The sequence below is a fragment of the Teleopsis dalmanni genome, chromosome 2, assembly GCF_002237135.1.
Source record: "Teleopsis dalmanni isolate 2A chromosome 2, ASM223713v2, whole genome shotgun sequence".
Lineage (NCBI taxonomy): Eukaryota > Metazoa > Arthropoda > Insecta > Diptera > Diopsidae > Teleopsis > Teleopsis dalmanni.
Window position 1 is genome coordinate 25,642,329 of NC_051847.1, and position 19,320 is coordinate 25,661,648.

Genomic DNA, 19,320 nt, shown 5'->3' on the forward strand with positions numbered 1-19,320 from the left:
CTTTGTGAATACTTTTCGCTTCGCTATAAACTTAGAGTTGCAAAACTCAGTCACTCACATTTACAATAAAAATAAAAACAAAACAAACTGTATTTAACGTTAACTGATACAATGTATTGACGAGTATGAAAAAAAAATTCTAAATGTTTGCATTTACATACCGACACTGTTCATTGTTGACGTTCACAGTAAAAACTAAATATTTCACAAAAATAGCAACCACAACAAATTAATAGACAACTGATGAAACTTTTACACATTAAGCCCTCACAAAAAAAAAAAAACAACGAAATAATTCACGTCAATTAACATGAACACCCGGAAACAATATATTCCTAATAGAAATACATTTATTTAGCAATATTTTCTTGTATTATATTTATTTATTATATTTCTATATAATAAAAATATCTTCCCAAAAAAAAATGTATTCCTACCTGTCATATTCAACAATATTAATAATTATTTTAAATATATAAAGTTGGAAACTCTAGCCTGTAAGTAGTTTAAGTAAATATTGTATAATGTAAAAAAATAAAGTTAGTTGATTAAGATAACTCAAAAAAAACAGTGGCAACGAGGATTATAAAAAAAAAATTACCTAAAATGGACGTAGCTGCTTTAAAGGAATTGCTTAAACAGCAACAAGAGTCTACAAATAAAATGCTGGAGGATCAGCGAGCATTCTTCAAACAAATTTTATTACAACAGACTGCAGATGGACAGAGTGTTAATGTGCCTGCATTTCATGCTTTTAATAAGCAATTGCATAAGTGTGTAATGAACCTAATTTTTCCTAGCCGGGGTAGTTCTCAGCCTAGTCCAAGGTCTTACAAGAAAATTTCTATTCGCGGGGACCCAGCGTTCAACTACTGTCGTTTCTACCGTTGAAGTAAGATGCCGTACAACAAAGTAATTATTTTAGAATTCAAGTTTTTTTTTCTTTATTGAACAATTTGTAATATATGTATAACAATAAATGTATTTTAAATAAAAAAAACAATTTATCAAATAATATCTTTACAATTACTCGTAGATAATAATAAGCAAATAATATTTAACTGATTTCAATTTTATTGAACAATTTGTAATATATGTATAACCATAAATGTATTTTAAATAAAAAAACAATTTATCAAATAATATCTTTACAATTACTCGTAGATAATAATAAGCAAATAATATTTAACTGATTTCAAATTTTAAAAAAAAAATAATATTAATTAATCATATTTTAAGTTTAACGTTTTATAAATGCATTTTTGTGTTCACTTAAATACAACAAAATTTATAAAAAAAACTCATAAAATGTTTTTAAATAAAAATATAAGGGAAGAAGAATTTCCATTAAGCGTAGTCGTGTGAAGATTACTTTGGTATTTCACTTAGAATTTTATGTAATATTTTTACATTCCTTAAATGTGGATTAAGTAATTAAATTTTTAATGTTACACTTTATAATTAATTAAGATTATGTTTGCATATAACAGAATACATTTTTTTTCACAAATATCTTGTTTTCAGTTGTTTAATTTCAATTTTTACAAAGATACATTTTTTTTTCATAGATTCTATTTCATAAGATCTAATAATTCATAAGCTTGTTGTGTTTAGAAAGTTTATGCTCCTATGCGCTTAACTTGAAGCCTTTACGATTATGATTGCCTTGTTGTTACTTTTCTCATTTCCAGTTAAATGAATAAAATTTGTAGATATTCAATTATACAATTTGGAATTTGTTAATTTTTAAGCAATTCGTCCGATTTAAATAAAATAGCTTATAAATTCGCGCTTATACATTGAAGTTACTTACGCGAAAATCTGCACTGTATTTTATACATATATAAGTCTTACCCTCTCTGGTACATTAGGGCTGCTTACAATGTCCAGCGATGATTATCAGGAAACACCAATCAATTCAAGCTTTGCCACGTATCGGAGAAAAAGAGACACCCAAGCCGCGCCACGTCTTTTGCTTGTGGTGTCAACACGTTTATACGTTCGAACGAGCACGAGTACAAAATCTTTTAATTGACCACTGTTAAAGCCGTCAATTATTTCTTTTATACTGTGGCTATTAACACTATTATCCTGTTTCGCGCCGTGTCGACAAAACTATTTCAATTTTTATTTTGTTTCTTTAAATACTATAAAAAGAAAATTACACAATTTTAAGAATTTTATTTCCACTGGTTAAATTAATATTAAAGTAGTTTTAATTGTTATATAAAAAATGCAAAGAAAACTTTTTTTTTTTTTTATTTATTTAAAAAAAAAAACTAAGTAATTAACACCACCGGTACGATGCGTTGCGTTCAACATAACCACGAGCCAAGAGACAGAAACTCCTCCGCTTGCGCCTTTTATTCTCCTTTTTTCTAACTGCGTCGAGCGGACTTTTTTGCTAGCCGTTGTTCGGTCAATGCCCTCAACATTTCCCCTCATCAGGTATTCTGTTGGTCTTCGCGCGTTTACGGTGCCCCGCTGGTCCGGATAGAGGATGCGTTCTTGCGTTCGGTTCGGCCGGGGCGGGGCGGGGGTGGTGGTCCGCTGGGGCTGTTGATTGATCCCTACGGGGTGCATTTCGATGCCAGCCAACCGTCGCTATTGGAACATCTTTTGGCCCGGCATCCGTTGGATGATCCGGCCCTATTACGCCGCGCGGGGGATGGTATTGCGCGGCTGAAGGCCGCCAACCTATCGAAATACAATGATTTTGATCCAGATCTACCCGCTCCGCAAGGGGGGTATGTTCTGGTTGTGGATCAAACGGCTGGTGATGCCTCCATTCGTTGGGGTGGGGCGACAGCGCAGACATTCCAACAAATGTTGGCGCAGGCGCGCGAAGATTTTCCTGCCGCGCGTATTTTGATCCGCACACATCCCGAAACGCGCGATGGCCTGCGGGCGGGGCATTTCGGCCCCAAGGATACGGATGCGCGGACGCAGATTTTTGCAGATCCGGTTTCGCCGTGGACGCTCTTGGCGGGGGCGCAGGCGGTTTATACGGTCAGTTCGTTGATGGGGTACGAGGCGATCTTGGCCGGTCACAGGCCCAAGGTTTTCGGCCAGCCCTTCTATGCGGGCTGGGGCCTCAGCGATGATGTCCAACCCATTGACCGCCGCCACCGTTCCCTGACCGTGGAGCAGGTTTTCGCGGCCAGCCATATTCTGGCGCCCACATGGTTCGATCCCTGCCGCCAGCGTCTTTGCTCATTTGAAGAGGCGATGGATCAGTTGGAGGCCGAGGTTCGGGCGTGGCGCGAAGATCGCTTTGGCTATGTCGCCACCGGGATGCGGTTGTGGAAACGCCGCCCGTTGCAGCAGTTCTTTGGTCGCGTGGCGGGGGTGCAGTTCGTTGATCCTCCGACCAAGGCCGTTACGCGCACGGACCGACCGCTGCTTGTCTGGGCGGGTAAAGAGCCTGTGGGTTTTCCTGCATCCGGTCGGCGGGTTGAGGACGGTTTTTTACGCTCGCGTGGGTTGGGGGCGGATTTGATCCCACCTTTGTCGTTGGTCTCGGACCGGCAGGGCATCTATTATGATCCGCAGCGTCCATCGGATATGGAGCATGCCATTCAAACCCCGCTGCCCGCCGGAGGGGCGGATCGTATTGATCGGTTGGTGCGCGCCATTACGGCGGCGGGCGTTTCAAAATACAATCTTGGCGGGAACATACCCGATTTACCCAAAGGGCACCGCATTCTGGTGCCGGGGCAGGTCGAGGGATGGACGCTCTACCGCTTTGGGGGCAGGCAGATTTGCAGACACCTGGGCCTGCTGGCACGGGGCGGGCGGATTAATCCCGATGCGGTTGTTCTGTTCAAACCTCATCCCGATGTCGAGGCCGGTTTGCGCCCGGGGCGGGTGGATGCGCATCAGGCATTGCTGCACGCCGATTGCATCGTAGACCGTGCCGACGCGATGGCCCTTTTGGCTCAGGTGGACGAGGTGTGGACAATGACCTCGCTTCTGGGGTTCGAGGCGCTTTTGCGGGGCGTTCCCGTAACGGTAACCGGCGCACCGTTTTACGCGGGCTGGGGGCTGACACGGGATCTGGGGCAGGTTCCCGCGCGGCGGCAGGCACGACCGGACCTGATGGGGTTGGCCTATGCGGCCCTGATTGCCTATCCGCGGTATTATGATCCTGTGTCCGGCCTGCCTTGCCCGCCTGAGGTGGTTGTCGAGCGGTTGGCAAACGGCACAATTCCGCGCCCCGGTCCGATGAACCGGATATTGGCAAAGGCGCAGGGGGCATTGGCGAATTACGCCTATTTGTGGCGTTAACCGATCCGCCAGCGGTGCAGGATGTCCGTGCCGATCACCTGCGTTTCTTGCAGCCGGAACCGGGGGGCATTGTCCAACTGGCTCAACCCGATGGGGCCTAGTGCAGCGCGCGCATCGCCGCCCAGAACAATCCCCGCTGTGAACCCGATCAGCTCATCCACCAATCCCGCCTGCAATAGGGACGCCGCAAAAAGTCCGCCGCCTTCGCAAAACACCCGCGTCAGGCCGTTTCCCGCCAATGTGCCCATCAATGCCACGGGGTCCAGACCGGATGCGGTGGTGGGAACGGGCAAAAGATCCGCACCGGCATTTTGCCACCATGTCCGCGCCTCTTCCGATGCGTGGGGGCCGTGGGCCAGCCACAGCGGTGCCGTGTCCACCGATGCTGCCAGCTTGGCCCGTGGCAGGTTCAGGCGCGTTGACGCGATAACCCGCACGGGTTGGCGTAACGGCGTAAACGTGCGCACGGTCAGCAACGGATCATCCGCCCGCGCCGTACCGCCGCCCACCAGAACGGCGTCATATTGCGCGCGTAGGGCATGAACCGCCGCCCGCGCAGGTGCCGATGTAATCCACTGGCTTTGCCCGTTTGCCAAGGCGATGCGGCCATCAAAGCTGGTGGCAAGTTTCAGTGCAACCCACGGGCGTCCGCGTTCCAGCCGTGACAGGAAACCGGATTGCTGGGCGCGGGCCTCGGCCTCCAGTACTCCGGTGTCCACAGCGATGCCTGCATTGCGCAACATGGCGTGTCTCCAACGTCCGGCCACGCGCGGATCAGGGTCCTCATGTGCGGAAACAACACGCGCGATGCCGTTTTCGATCAGAGCCTGCGAACAGGGTGGCGTTTTTCCATAATGGGCGCAGGGCTCCAACGTGACATAGGCCGTTGCGCCCCGTGCGGCAGCCCCGGCCTGATCCAAGGCGCGCCTTTCGGCATGGGGTCGCCCGCCGGGCTGGGTCCAGCCGCGCCCGACAATCCGGCCATCCGACACAATCACGCATCCTACGGCGGGGTTCGGCCATACATTCCCCAATCCACGCGCGGCTAATGCCAGCGCGAGGCGCATGTACCGCCGGTCTTCTTCGGTCATTCTTCTTGGCCCGCCTCTGGCGGACGCAACTCCGATACGAACTTGTCGAAGTCGCCAGCAGCTTGGAAGTTCTTGTAAACACTGGCGAAGCGGACATAGGAGACGGTGTCGATGCGGGCCAGTGTTTCCATGACGATCGCCCCGATCGTGCGTGACGGAATGTCCGAATCCCCCAGCGATTCCAGCCGCCGCACGATGCCCGAAATCATCTGATCAATCCGTTCGGGATCAATCGGGCGTTTCTGCATGGCGATGCGGATGGACCGTTCCAGTTTGTCACGGTCGAAATCTTCGCGTTTGCCGGATGTCTTCACCACAACCAGATCGCGCAGTTGCACCCGTTCATATGTTGTGAACCGGCCTCCACACGCGGGGCAGAACCGCCGACGCCGGATGGCAACATGATCTTCTGCGGGACGCGAGTCTTTGACCTGCGTGTCGACATTGCCACAAAACGGGCAGCGCATTGATGATCTCCCTCGTTCCCGCCACACTTATCCACAAGGACTATAGGGGCGGGGCGATGGGTTGGGTAGCGCAAATTTGCAGCTACTATATGCTGTTGCCGAAACTGTGGCCGTTAAGACTCAGGCTTTGGGGATTTCGCGGGGGCTGACGTAGGTGGCCAAGCATTCCGGATTGATCTTCATGATCTCGGTTTCCTTCACGACGGCAATGTCCACCGCCTGCGCCGAAAGGCCGCGTTTGGGAACCCCTTGTGCCGGAGTGGTGCCGTTGCCGATCCCGGTCAGCAGGGTATAGGTGCCGTCTTCTTCGGTGGTGACATATGCAAAACATGTTCCGGGCGTAGACATGGCGGTGGCGGCGGCGCGGGTGTCGCTATGCTGTTCGAACGGGTTCACACCATCGACCGTGCAAGCGGAAACCAACGTAGCGGCGGCACCAAGGGCCAGAAAGGAGCGGATCATCGGGGGCCTCATCTGTTTTGTTCCCACGATAGCAGTCCGATGTGGACAAGCCCAGTCACACTCTATCTTTTCCTTGGGCGTGGGCACATTTACATCAGGGCACAGGGAATAGAAAAGGACATCCAATGGAAAACGACGGGATCTTGGTCACTGGTGCCAGCGGGGCATCTGGCAGTTGGTCATTTCGCATCTGCGTACGCGCGTGCCCGAGGATAGGATTTTTGGTCTGGTGCGGCGTGAAAACGATGCCGAGGTGTTGCGCACGCAGGGCATTGGTGCGCGCATGGCCGATTACACCGACCGCGAAGGGCTGGTCGAGGCGTTCCACGGCATCGGGCGCGTGTTGCTGATTTCGGGGTCCGCAATCGGTCAGCGCGTCGGCCAGCACCGCAACGTCATAGAGGCGGCTCGTGCCGCCCACGTCCCCTACATCGCCTATACCTCCATCCTTGATGCCCAGAATTCGCCCATGATTCTGGCCGAAGAGCACAAGGCGACAGAGGATATGATCCGGTCCTCGGGTCTGGCATATACGTTCTTGCGCAATGGTTGGTATTCGGAAAACCTTCTGGCATCCGTGCAGGCCGATCTAAAGATGGGCAAGCATTTCGGGGCGGCGGGGCAGGGGCGGTTTTCCACCGCGCCGCGCAAGGATTATGCCGAAGCCGCTGCCGTGGTGCTTGCCAAAAATCCGTCCAGAAGGGGGCACCTATGAATGAGGCGACTGGGTCGGTCACGTTGGGGGAATATGCGGCCATGTTGTCCGAAGTTTCGGGCACGCCGGTCGATTATGTGGATGCGTCCGAGGAAGCCTTCCGTGCCGCATTGGTCAAGGTTGGTCTGCCCGCCGCCTTTGCCGCCGTTTTGGCCAATAGCGATGCAAATGCCGCCGAAGGCATGTTGTATTCCGATAGCAAAGACCTGTCCCGCCTGATCGGACATCCGACAGAGCCTGTGCAGGATACGATTCGCGCAGCTTTGGCCTGACACACAGGCCGCCGGTGGCAACATCGGCGGCTGAATTGTGGATGATTGGTGAACCGGGAGGGTTTCGAACCCTCGACCCGCTGATTAAGAGTCAGCTGCTCTACCACTGAGCTACCGGTCCGAGGGCGCTTTTACGCTTTTCGACCGGGGGTGCAAGCACTGTTTTGTCTTTTTTGAAAATAGTGGGAATTGGTGAACCGGAGGGTTTGCGAGAGCGCCGACCCCCGCTGATTAAGATCAGCTGCTCCGAACACTGACTACCGGTCCGACGCGCTGCTTAGCGGATTCCCGGGTAGGACGCAACCCCAATTTCAGACACTAGCCGCGCACGCTGTGGAACGCGCACGCAAGACCGATCCTGTGGTGGGGATTGTCTGGCGCTCAATCAGGCGGCGCACGCGGGGCTTTTTATCCGGCCCTTGCGCCAAGGCACGCAGCAGATCGGCGTTTTCGGCATCCGCCTTGGTGCGGCGTTCATTATGGCGCAGATAATCGATCCACGTCGGGACGTGATAGCTTTCGGTCCATGAATTCGGGCTTTCGATATCGCGCAGCAATGCCCATTGGCGGGCCCCGTCACGCAACCTGATACGCCGCCGTGCCCGCATCAGATCAACAAAGCGGTCGGTATCCTCGGGGGCGATTTGATATTCGACCATCACCATTATGGGGCCGCTGCGTTCAACCATATCGACACGGGGCATGGGTGCGCGAAAACGATTCAAGGGGTCCAGATCAAGCCGAGAGAAATCTGTGATTGTCAGCCAGATACCATGGACCCGCACAACATGACTGCGGCGCACGACATGGCGATGGAAACCGTATAATAGTCGGCCAGAATACCCCAACACCATGCCCCAATCGCCATGCCGCCGAATGTGGCGGTCTGATAAAAGGACAAGGCACGCCCCACAACCCACCGCGGTGTGGCCAACTGAACCGTGACGTTGAACAGTGACAGCGCCATCACCCAGCACGCCCCCGCCACGAACAGCGCCAGCATTGCCAGAATGATGGATGTGGTCCAAGCCAAGGCCGCCATGGCCAGCGCAAAAACCAAAAATGCCAGCCGGACCACCCATTCATTGCTCAGGTGCGCACGGATGATGCTGTTCAGGGCCGCCCTCGCCCAACGGCGCCAACTGTCCGAACGCACCCAGCGTGAATCCCCGTATTCTATGGGCCTGTCCTTGCAGCGACATTCACGTCTTCAAGCGACCAGCGGCAAAAGTTCCACAGAAACCGCCGTTGCGCAAAACCGAAAATGCCCTTGCGCCCCATAGACGCGCAACAGGGCCAGGAGCGACCATCAAAAACGTAACGCTAACCCCGCCCCAAGCCGCAAGTGATTCGGGCGGGAATAGTGTCTTTTGGATAGTCGGGCGACACCGGAACAAGCGCCCATCAGTGCAAATAGCTAAAGCGCGTTGACCAAAAATGCGACAGCCGCCCCCGCTGCGGCCACGATGGCACCGCCGATCGCCGGGCCAAGGCTGCGCATCATGTTAAAGCTCATGCTGTTCAGGTTGACCGCATTGGGCAGGTCTTCACGCGGGACAATATCGCCCATGGACGCCTGCCACGACGGGTTGAACAGGGCCGTACCGCATCCGATCAGGAACGTGAAGACCAGCAACAGCCACGGCGTCAGCAGGCCCAGATACGCGCAAACCGACAGCCCGATGGACACCGTAGCCATGAAACATTGTGCGAAAATCATGATGCGGCGGCGGTTGAAGTTATCGGCCAGCGCCCCCGCCACCAATGAAAAAACCATGATGGGCAAGGTGTTGGAGGATTGGACCAACGCCACCATCCCGTGCGATGACGTCAGCGACGCCATCATCCAGCCCGCACCCACCGCCTGAACCAGTCCCCCAAGGTTCGACATCAGCGTTGCCGTCCATAAAGAGCGGAAAGTTGCGATGCGGAACGGGCTGAGCAATGCGGCGCGGGACAAAGGGGCTCTCCGGGTCAACAGATTGCGACACTTTGCCCCTGTTTTTCGACGCGCGGCAAGGGGAAGCGTTTGGATAAGTGTCATTCTTCTCCAAAGCGCCCCCAAAGTAGCATTGCGCATGATGGCAGGCAGGCTTTCACCCGACGCATGGCTTGTAACTTTATTTCGCGGCGGATTTGGTGGACATGTATAGAAGGGCGGTTTTGTTCGGAAATACTGCATCTTCGGAAACAGATCAGGGCAGGAAATATGACCTAAAATCAGTACATGTGGGGCGCAAAACGTCGGGTCATCCTGTTGCGCGCGAAAATATTTCGGCTTGTGACACCATGTCACGCCGACTATAGAAACCACAGGGGGAGGCAATGTCAGGGGGCAGTTTTGCACCCCGTGTGTCATCAATCCCCGCCAAAGCCAAGGATCTCGTCGAGGCAGGAACGACACTAAACTTACTCCCGGGGTCACCAAGGTCGATGTCGTGCTGATCGGTGCCGGCATGATGAGCGCAACCCTTGGGGTTTTGCTGCATCAGCTGGAACCCAGCTGGACGTTCGAAATGATCGAACGTCTCGACACGGTTGCGGACGAAAGCTCTAACTGTTGGAACAACGCCGGTACGGGGCATTCCGCCCTGTGCGAACTGAACTATGCCCCCATGGATGATGCGGGTGTTGTTCACGTTGATAAGGCGATTTCCATCAACGAACAGTTTCAGGTTTCGCGGCAGTTTTGGGCCTATCAGGTCGAACAGGGCGTGTTGAAAAATCCGCGCGCGTTCATCAACTCTACCCCGCATATGAGCCTTGTGTGGGGCGACGAAAGCGTTGCCTATCTGCGCAAACGCTTTGACGCGCTGCGTACCAGCCCGTTGTTTTCGGGCATGGAGTTTTCGACCGATCATAGCAAGATTGCCGAATGGGCTCCGTTTGACGATGGAAGGCCAGCCGGCGGACAAACCGTTTGCGGCCACGTGGTCCGCCGCCGGTACGGACGTGAACTTTGGTGAAATTACGCGTCAGTACATTGGCTATCTGGCCGATTTGCCGCAATTCACCCTGCGCACGGGATGCGAGGTACGCCACATCAGCCGCACTAGTGAAGGGTGGAAGGTGACCTGCCATGATATGCACGGCAACACCACCCACACGGTAGAGGCACGGTTCCTGTTCATTGGCGCAGGTGGTGGATCGTTGCCGTTGTTGCAGGCGACGGGCATCCCCGAGGCCGATGATTACGCTGGCTTCCCCGTTGGCGGATCTTTCCTTGTCAGTGAAGAGCCGCAGGTTGCGGGCCGCCATCTGGCCAAGGTTTACGGCAAGGCCGATGTGGGCGCACCGCCGATGTCCGTGCCGCATCTGGATGCGCGCGTTCTGGACGGGGGCAAGCATGTCGTCCTGTTCGGGCCGTTTGCCACATTCTCGACCAAGTTCCTGAAACAGGGGTCGTTCTTCGACCTTCCTGCTACGGTCACGTCCAAGAACCTTTGGCCAATGCTGAAGGTCGGGATGCACAACTTTGATCTGGTCACCTATCTGGCGGGTCAGGTTGTGTTGTCGCAAAAGGACAAGATGAAACAGTTGCGGACATTCTATCCGAATGCGCGCGACGAAGATTGGAAGCTGGTTCAGGCCGGTCAGCGCGTTCAGGTGATTAAACGTGACGCTGACAATGGCGGCGTGCTGAAGCTGGGGACGGAAATCGTCAGTTCGGCTGACGGGTCTGTTGCGGCGCTTCTTGGGGCATCGCCCGGTGCATCCACGGCGGCCCCGATCATGCTGGAGCTGTTGGCCAAGGCATTCAAAGACAAGGTTGCAACGCCCGAATGGCAGGCAACGCTGCGCCAGATCGTGCCAAGCTATGGCTTGAAACTGAACGATCATCCTGAAGAGTTGCAACGGGAATGGGACCGCACGGCAAAGGTGCTGGAACTGGCATTGCCCCCGCCGCAGGTGTAGAAACCTCGGGCGAGGTTTTTGGCCCCGGTCGGAGCCGATGAAACAGGCCCCCGACATCGCGATCTAAGAAAAACCCCCGGACCGAAATCCGGGGGTTTTTATTCAGTTGGGGGACAGGCCGCGTAGTCGTTCGGACCTGCGACGCAACAGCTCTACCACCGTTAGCAACAGGATCGACAGCGCCACAAGAATGGTGGCCACGGCCAGAATGGCTGGGCTGATCTGTTCGCGGATACCGTTCCACATCTGGCGCGGGATGGTTTGTTGGTCATGTCCGGCGATGAATAGCACGGCCACCACCTCGTCAAACGACGTCACAAACGCGAATAGCGCGCCCGAGATGACCCCCGGCATGATCAGCGGCATCACCACCCGGAAAAACGCCGTGCGCGGATTGGCCCCAAGGCTGGCCGCCGCCCGCACCAGAGATTGGTCAAACCCCGATAGCGTGGCCGTAACGGTGATGATGACGAACGGAATGCCAAGGGCGGCATGCGCCATGATGATGCCCAGATACGATCCCGCCAGTCGCTCCCAACTGACATGCAGGCCGCCTTCAAGGCTGATCATCGGCAGGCGCACCCACGAGTAGAAGAAGAACATCCCTGTGGCGGAGATGATGATCGGCACGATCATGGGCGAAATCAGCACCGCCATGATCTGCTTGCGATAGGGCATTTCCGGCCGCGTCAGCCCCAGTGCTGCGATTGTGCCCAGAACCGTTGCCAGAATGGTGGCACAGATGCCGATGATGATCGAGTTTTTCGTCACCTGCATCCACGTGGAATTGTGCCAGAAATCCAGCCAGAAACCAAGGTTGCGGGGCGCATCGGGGGCCTGCATCCCAAAGGTGATCAGCCCGTCGTACCAGCGCATGCTGTACCCGTCGGGATCAAGGCTCAGCATCTCGCGCGAGAAGGTGAAATAGGGCTGCGAATTGAAGCTGAGGGGGATGACGATCAGGATCGGGGCAATCAGGAACAGGAAGATCAGCGCGCAGATGGCAAGATAGGTGTAATGCCATGTGCGTTCGAGGGGGCTTGCGTAAACGGGTAGGGCCATGGGTTCCTCCTCAGCCGAGCTTCATCTTGTCGATGCCAATCAGGCGGTCGTAGATCCAGAAGAAGAGCAGAACGATCACCAGCAGAATGGCCGACAGTGCCGCCGCCATGGACCAGTTCAGCGACTTTTGCATATGGAAGGCGATCATGTTGGAAATCATCTGTCCATCGGCGCCACCCACCAATGCGGGCGTGATGTAATAGCCAACCGCCAGAATGAAGACCAACAATCCACCCGCCCCCAACCCCGGTAGCGTCTGGGGCAGATAAATCCGCCGGAATGCCGTCCATGACGTCGCCCCAAGCGAACGGGCCGCGCGGACATAGCTGGGCGGGATGGTTTTCATCACCGAATAAAGCGGCAATATGGTGAAGGGCAGCAGGATATGCGTCATCGCAATCACTGTGCCGGTTTCGTTATACATCATCGACAGGCGTCCATCGTTGCCTAGGATGCCCAACCACACCAGAAGGTCGTTGATGACACCTTGTTGCTGCAACAGCACCATCCACGATGTCGTGCGCACCAAAAGCGATGTCCAGAACGGCAGCAGAACCAGGATCATCAACAGCATGGCGTGGCGCATGGGGATATTCGCCAGCAGGTAGGCAATGGGAAAGCCCAGCAGAAGGCACAGGATGGTAATCTCGGCCGACATGACGATGGTGCGCCAGAACAGCTTTTTGTAAATCGCCTGCTCGGGCGGGACGGATGTGATGTTGCCATCCGCATCGCGCGTCATATCCACTGCGTTCAGGAAAAAGTTGGCCGTGTAAGGCGAAGATGCCGACCGCATGGCGCGCCACACATTCGGGTCCGCCCACTTGGCGTCCTGCGCCACAAGGGCCTCTTTATAGGGCGGTTGCAGCTTGTCCGCCTGACGCGCCGCCGAGGTGAACAACGACCGTGTTCCCGCCACGTCATAGTTGATGCGCGTCCCCGCGATACCCGCAGAGCGCTGCTCCTTCATGGTCTTCAGGTCTGATGCCAGTGCCGCATAGGCGGTTTCGTCCAGATCGCTGCCTTGGGGGTTTTCATCGAACCACGCGCTTAGGGCGGGGGCGGTGCTGCTGAAGCCGTCGTCGTGCACGGCCTGAAACAGCATTTGCCCGATGGGGATGATGAATGTCACGAATACAAACAGAAACAGCGGCGCAACCAGCAGTAATGCCCTGCGCCGCCGCGTTGCCAGCGAGGCCGCAAGCGCCGCCTTCAATGGCCTGCCGTCCGATGTGGTAAGTGATGTGGTGTCCGACATGTCCGGTTCCAATACGTTGACGGCAGCGGCGCGGTACACGCCACCGTGCTCGGGCACCGATGGCACCCGAGGTATTTGCCGTGGTGAAACGACGCTTAGCTGGCGGTCAGCCACGCATTGAAGCGGTCATTCAGCTCTGCCGTGTGGTCAACCCAGAAATCCAACGAGGTTTCCAAGGCATTTTCCATGTTGGCCGGATAGGTCGGCAGGTTCGGCAACATCTGCGTTTTGCCGTCGTGGTAGACCAGATCTTCCTTCAACGCCGATTTGCGTGCCGGACCATAGGAAATCCACTGGGCCTGATTGCGCAGCCCTTCTGTCGAGGTTGCGAAGACCAAGAACTTCATCGCGTCTTCCATATCGGGGGCACCCTTCGGAATGACGTACATTTCGTTTTCGTAAACCTGACCATCCCAGACGATCTTGAACGGTTTGTTTTCGTCGATGGCGGCGTTGAAAATGCGCCCGTTATAGGCCGTGGTCATGGCCACTTCGCCATCGGCCAACAGTTGCGGTGCCTGGGCACCGGCTTCCCACCAGATGATGTCCTTCTTGATGGTGTCCAGCTTTTTGAACGCACGGTCCAGACCTTCGGGCGTGCCAAGGGTTTCATAAACCTTATCCGCAGGCACACCATCCGCCATCAGCGCGATTTCCAGAACCGCCTTCGGGGATTTCTTCATCCCGCGTTTGCCCGGGAATTTCGCGGTGTCGAAGAAATCGGCAATCGTGGTGGGTTTGGCACCGGGGAACTTGGTATCATCATAGGCGTAGATATTGGCCCAGATGTCGGTCGAAACGCCGCATTCGGTGACGGCACCTTCCAGAAAGTCCTCGGCGGCGGGGCTGCCATCGGGGGCGGGGGCCAGCTTGGCGGGGTCAATCACCTCCAGCAGGCCTTCGTCGCACAGGCGAACCGCATCGGCGTATTCCAACGATACCACGTTGACGGAGACGTTGTTCGCCTCGACCTGCGCCTTGATCGGCGTGGCGGGGTTATCGGAATCCGTCATGGTGGTTTTGATGCCGGTGGCGGCGGCAAAGGGCTTTACGTGGGCTTCGGTCTGGGCCTTGCCATAGGAGCCACCCCATCCCATCACCGTGACATCGGCCTGCGCCGTTGCGGCCAAACCACAGCACAGCGCGGTGGTCAAAAGCAGTTTGTTCATTATGTAAGCTCCCTGTGTTGATTTATTATTCAAGAGGGTCCAGCGCCCGCGCATCGGCAGGATGCCAGCCCACTTTCAATTTGGTGCCCGGTTCAAGCCGGGCTTGTCCTTGTGTGTTGCGGCACTTCATGACGAAATCATCACTGCCCGCGACGCGCATGCGGGTTCGGTAAATGTCCCCCATATAGACGAACTCCAAAACCTCGGCGTCCACCAACAGGGCGTCACCCGGTATCATGTCGGGTTTGAATTCGACACGCTCCGGCCGGATGGAAACCAGTGTCTCCTGACCCGGATGGCGGATGTTCACGGGGGTCGCGGTGATCAGTTCCCCGGTTTTCAGGTGCACCGTGCAGGTCGTATCCGTTAGTGTTTCCACCGTGCCGGACAGTTTATTGTTTTCCCCGATGAACTGGGCCACGAAACTGTTTTTGGGCCGTTCATACAGCTCGTCCGGTGGGGCCAGTTGCTGAATGCGCCCGTCGTTGAATACGGCCACACGGTCCGACATTGTTAGCGCCTCGCCCTGATCATGTGTGACGTAGACCACGGTAATGCCCAAACGATCATGCAGCGCCTTGATTTCAAACTGCATATGTTCGCGCAGTTGTTTGTCCAGCGCGCCAAGCGGGTTCGTCCATCAATACCAGTTCGGGATCAAACACCAGCGCCCGCGCCAGCGCGATCCGCTGACACTGGCCGCCACACCGACATCTGGCCCGGGCGCCGATTGGCAAAGGCGCCATCTGCACCATATCCAGCGCCTTTTTCACCTTCACTTCGCGCTCGGATTTGGCCATGCCACGGACTTCCAGCGGGAAGGACAGGTTTTCCGCCACCGTCATATGCGGGAACAGGGCATAGTTTTGGAACACCATGCCGATCCCGCGTTTGTGGGGCGGCATTTCGTTGATGTTCACGGTGTTCAGCAGAATCTGCCCGCGCGTGGCCGTTTCAAACCCCGCCAGCATCATCAGGCAGGTCGTTTTACCCGACCCTGACGGGCCAAGCATTGTCAAAAACTCGCCCTTACCGATGGAGAGGTTCAGGTCCTTTACGACCAGATTTTCGCCATCATAACTTTTCTGGACGTGATCGAATACGACGAATGGCTCGCCGGTTTGGGGCATTGTCACTTCGCGGGCTCCCTGAATTTTATGATTGGTTATTCCCGTTAGGAAAAGGGTAGACGGCGGATTACGCGCATTTCAACCTAGTTCTTCAACTTGGCGTGGCACGCAGGGTTTGTGCCCACGCCTCAGGGTGGCGCGCGTCCATTTGCGGCGAAATAAAATCTTTTTACGACAATCCCCTGTGTCCCGAGAGCCTATTTTCTTGGCGGTTTTTGAAGACGAGGGATGGCGCAATACCGGCACCATGACGAATCGTGGCCGATTTCGGGGGCACGCGGGGCCACTTTTTTGCGGCACAGTCGGGGTAGAAAAGTTCAGGGATGTTTTCCGCCAATCACCCCCCGGGTTATCCCCGTATAACGCATCTACCCCCTGACTTATCCCCGACTAACTGCTTTACACAAAGGCGGGGTGCGCCCACGATATATAGTATTAGTGTGGCATCCAAACGCCGCTAGTTGTGTGACACCAGTGTGCCGTGGGCTTTTGCCTGCGGGGCGATGACAGGGCAGGAGCATCCGTATGGCGATAACGGAAGACTATATCGAGGTCGGCGAACTGCATCCCATTGATGTTGTCGAGGATCTTGCACAGGCCCATGCGTGGGACTTTGACCGTGTGGCGGACGACCAGATCGCCATGATGGTCGAAGGTCAGTGGCGTACCTATTCCATCACGCTGGCTTGGAACGAACAGGACGAAACGCTGCGGTTGCTTTCGACGTTTGAACTGGATCCGCCCGCCGCGTCGCGTCCGGGACTGTATGACCTGCTGAACCGCATCAACGACCAATGCTGGTTGGGGGCATTTTCATTTTGGCAAGACCAGAAGATGATGGTTTGGCGTCACGGTCTGGTGTTGGCCGGTGGGCAATGTGCGGTCACCGAACAGGTTGACCGCATGATTGGCGCAGCGGTTATGGCATCGGAACGGTTCTATCCGGCGATGCAGTTGGTCTGCTGGGGCGAGGAGCCGCCCGAAAAGGCCATGAAGGTTGCCATTGCAGAGGCTTACGGTCGCGCCTAATCTTTCCCAAAACGGGGGAAGATATGGATTTCACGACGATCGAGGCCCGTGGGCTGGTATTGCTGGGCTGCGGGAAAATGGGGGGGGCGCTGCTGGCCGGATGGCTGCGGCAGGGCCTGAACCCACAGGCGGTGCAGGTGATCACCCCGCGCCCCACGCAGGCACTGGCCGATCTGGGGGTGCGTGTTGGTGGCCCCGTCACGGATGCGGCCGTTGCCGTTTTGGCCGTTAAACCCCAAAAAATGACCGAGGCGTTGCCCCGGCTTGCATCGCTTGGTGGGGGGAACACGCTGTTCATTTCCGTGGCTGCGGGTATCCGCATCGCGGCCTACGAGGCGGCCTTGGGGGCGGGAACGCCCGTCGTGCGCGCCATGCCGAATACGCCCGCCGCCATCGGACAGGGGATCACCCCGATCATCGGCAACGCCAGCGCCACGGAAACCGATCTGCGCACCGCCGAGGGGTTGTTGCAGGCCGTGGGGCAGGTTGTGCGCCTGGATGCCGAGGATCAGATGGATGCCGTCACGGCGGTGTCCGGCTCTGGTCCCGCCTATGTTTTCCATTTGATCGAAACGCTGGCCGCTGCGGGCGAGGCCGAGGGCCTGTCGCGTGATCTGGCGCTGACACTTGCACGGGCAACGGTTGCGGGGGCGGGGGCGCTTGCGGTGCAGTCGGGCGAAGATCCGGCACAGTTGCGCATCAACGTCACATCCCCCGGCGGCACAACGGCGGCCGCGTTGCAGGTGCTGATGCAGCCCGATGCAGGTTTTCCGCAATTATTGAAACAGGCGGTTCATGCCGCCGCACAACGGGGACGGGAGCTGGGCAAGTGATTACCTATGACGATTTTGCCAAGGTGGATATTCGGGTCGGTCGCATCGTAAAGGTGGATCCCTTTCCCGAAGCGCGCAAACCGGCGTACAAGCTGACGATTGATTTCGGGGTGGATATCGGGGTCAAACGCTCGTCCGCGCAGATTACCGCGCTTTATACGCCGGAACAGTTGCTTGGCATGCAGATTCTGGCGGTTGTCAATTTCCCGCCACGCCAGATCGGGCCGTTCATGTCCGAAGTCCTGACCTTGGGCGTGCCCGATGATCAGGGCAATGTGGTTTTGATCGCCCCGCGTGACGAAGTTCCCACCGGAGGGCAATTGTTTTGAAACTGCTTGTCTCACGTCAGTTGACGCCCGCAGTCGAGGCCCGCGTGGCCGCCGAGTTTCAGGCGACCTTTCGCAATGGCGCTAACCCCATGACCGAGGAAGAGGTGCAACAGGCCCTATCCACCTATGATGCGCTGTTGGTCACCTTGGGGGATAAGGTTACGGCCAAGGCGTTGTCGGGGGATGCGCGGACGCGGATCGTGGCGAATTTCGGGGTGGGGTATAACCACATCGACGTTGCCGCCGCCAAGGCGCGCGGGATTGTGGTCACCAACACACCCGGCCGCGGTCCACGGATGCCACCGCCGACATCGCATGACTTATTCCTGATGAGCGCCCGCCGCGCCGGTGCGGCGAGCGGTTCGTCCGCTCGGGCAATGGGACGGCAGCTGGACCCACCCCAATTCTTGGTCAGCACGTCAGCGGGAAAACCGTGGCCACATCGGCATGGGCCGTATCGCGAGGCAATTGATCGCCGGTGCCCATTTCGGGTTCGGTGAATGTCGGCTGAAAAAACCGCTCTGCCAAGCCAGTGGATTTCCCTGCCCGTCAGGTGGATTTTGAAACGCTGTTGGGGACGGCGGATTTCGTGGTGGTTGCCGTACCGGCGACGCCGCAGACGCATCACCTGATTGGTGCGGAACAGTTCGCCCTGATGCAGCCGCATGCGCATTTCATCAATATTGCACGTGGCGACATCGTGGACGAGGCCGCCTTGATTGCCACGTTGCAACAGGGCCGCATTGCGGGGGCGGGACTGGACGTGTTCGAAAAGGAACCCTACGTCCCCGAGGCATTGCGCGCGATGGATAACGTCACCTTGTTGCCGCATCTGGGCACGGCGGCGTTGGAGGTGCGCGACGCGATGGGTATGATGGCGGTAGAAAACCTGATGGCGTTTCGGGATGGGCGGGTGCCCCCGAACGCGGTCTAATACCCCATCTTTTCACGCCAATGGCGGCGGCAAAGCGAGACATAGGTTTCATTGCCGCCGATCTGCACCTGCTCACCATCGTGCATGGCGCTCCCGTCAGGGCCAAGACGAACGACCATGGTTGCCTTGCGCCCGCAATGGCAGATTGTGCGAACTTCGCGCATTTCATCGGCCAGGGCCAAGAGCGCGGCCGATCCGGGAAACAGCGCGCCACGGAAATCTACCCGCAGGCCATAGCACATGACGGGGACATCCAGATCATCCACCGCACGGGCCAGTTGCCAGACCTGATCATGCGACAGAAACTGGGCTTCGTCCAGAAACACACAGGCGCACGGCCCCTGTGCCAGCCGTGTCTGGATAACGG

The 19,320-nt window shown here is 55.6% G+C and overlaps 4 protein-coding genes and 1 non-coding gene across 5 annotated transcripts; 3 read left to right on the top strand and 2 right to left on the bottom strand.

Annotated features, from left to right (window-relative positions):
* Positions 1-606: 606 nt before the first annotated feature.
* LOC119674167 (capsule polysaccharide export protein KpsC-like) lies at positions 607-3,803 on the top strand. The gene is made up of 3 exons (XM_038085292.1): positions 607-777; positions 2,449-3,620; positions 3,695-3,803. Exons 1-3 carry the CDS (start codon positions 607-609, stop codon positions 3,801-3,803), a joined length of 1,452 nt encoding a protein of 483 aa, XP_037941220.1.
* A 480-nt stretch (positions 3,804-4,283) lies between these two features.
* LOC119674168 (riboflavin biosynthesis protein RibD-like) lies at positions 4,284-5,378 on the bottom strand. Its single transcript, XM_038085293.1, has one exon. It carries the CDS (start codon positions 5,376-5,378, stop codon positions 4,284-4,286), a length of 1,095 nt encoding a protein of 364 aa, XP_037941221.1.
* A 1,965-nt stretch (positions 5,379-7,343) lies between these two features.
* Positions 7,344-7,415, bottom strand: Trnak-cuu. The gene has a single exon. It is a non-coding gene; the product is annotated as a tRNA-Lys (tRNA).
* A 2,771-nt stretch (positions 7,416-10,186) lies between these two features.
* On the top strand, positions 10,187-11,209 carry LOC119674169 (probable malate:quinone oxidoreductase). The gene has a single exon (XM_038085294.1). The coding sequence runs from the start codon at positions 10,187-10,189 to the stop codon at positions 11,207-11,209; it is 1,023 nt and encodes a 340-aa protein (XP_037941222.1).
* Positions 11,210-16,934: 5,725 nt separating this feature from the next.
* LOC119674170 (pyrroline-5-carboxylate reductase-like) lies at positions 16,935-17,690 on the top strand. Its single transcript, XM_038085296.1, has one exon. It carries the CDS (start codon positions 16,935-16,937, stop codon positions 17,688-17,690), a length of 756 nt encoding a protein of 251 aa, XP_037941224.1.
* Positions 17,691-19,320: the final 1,630 nt, after the last annotated feature.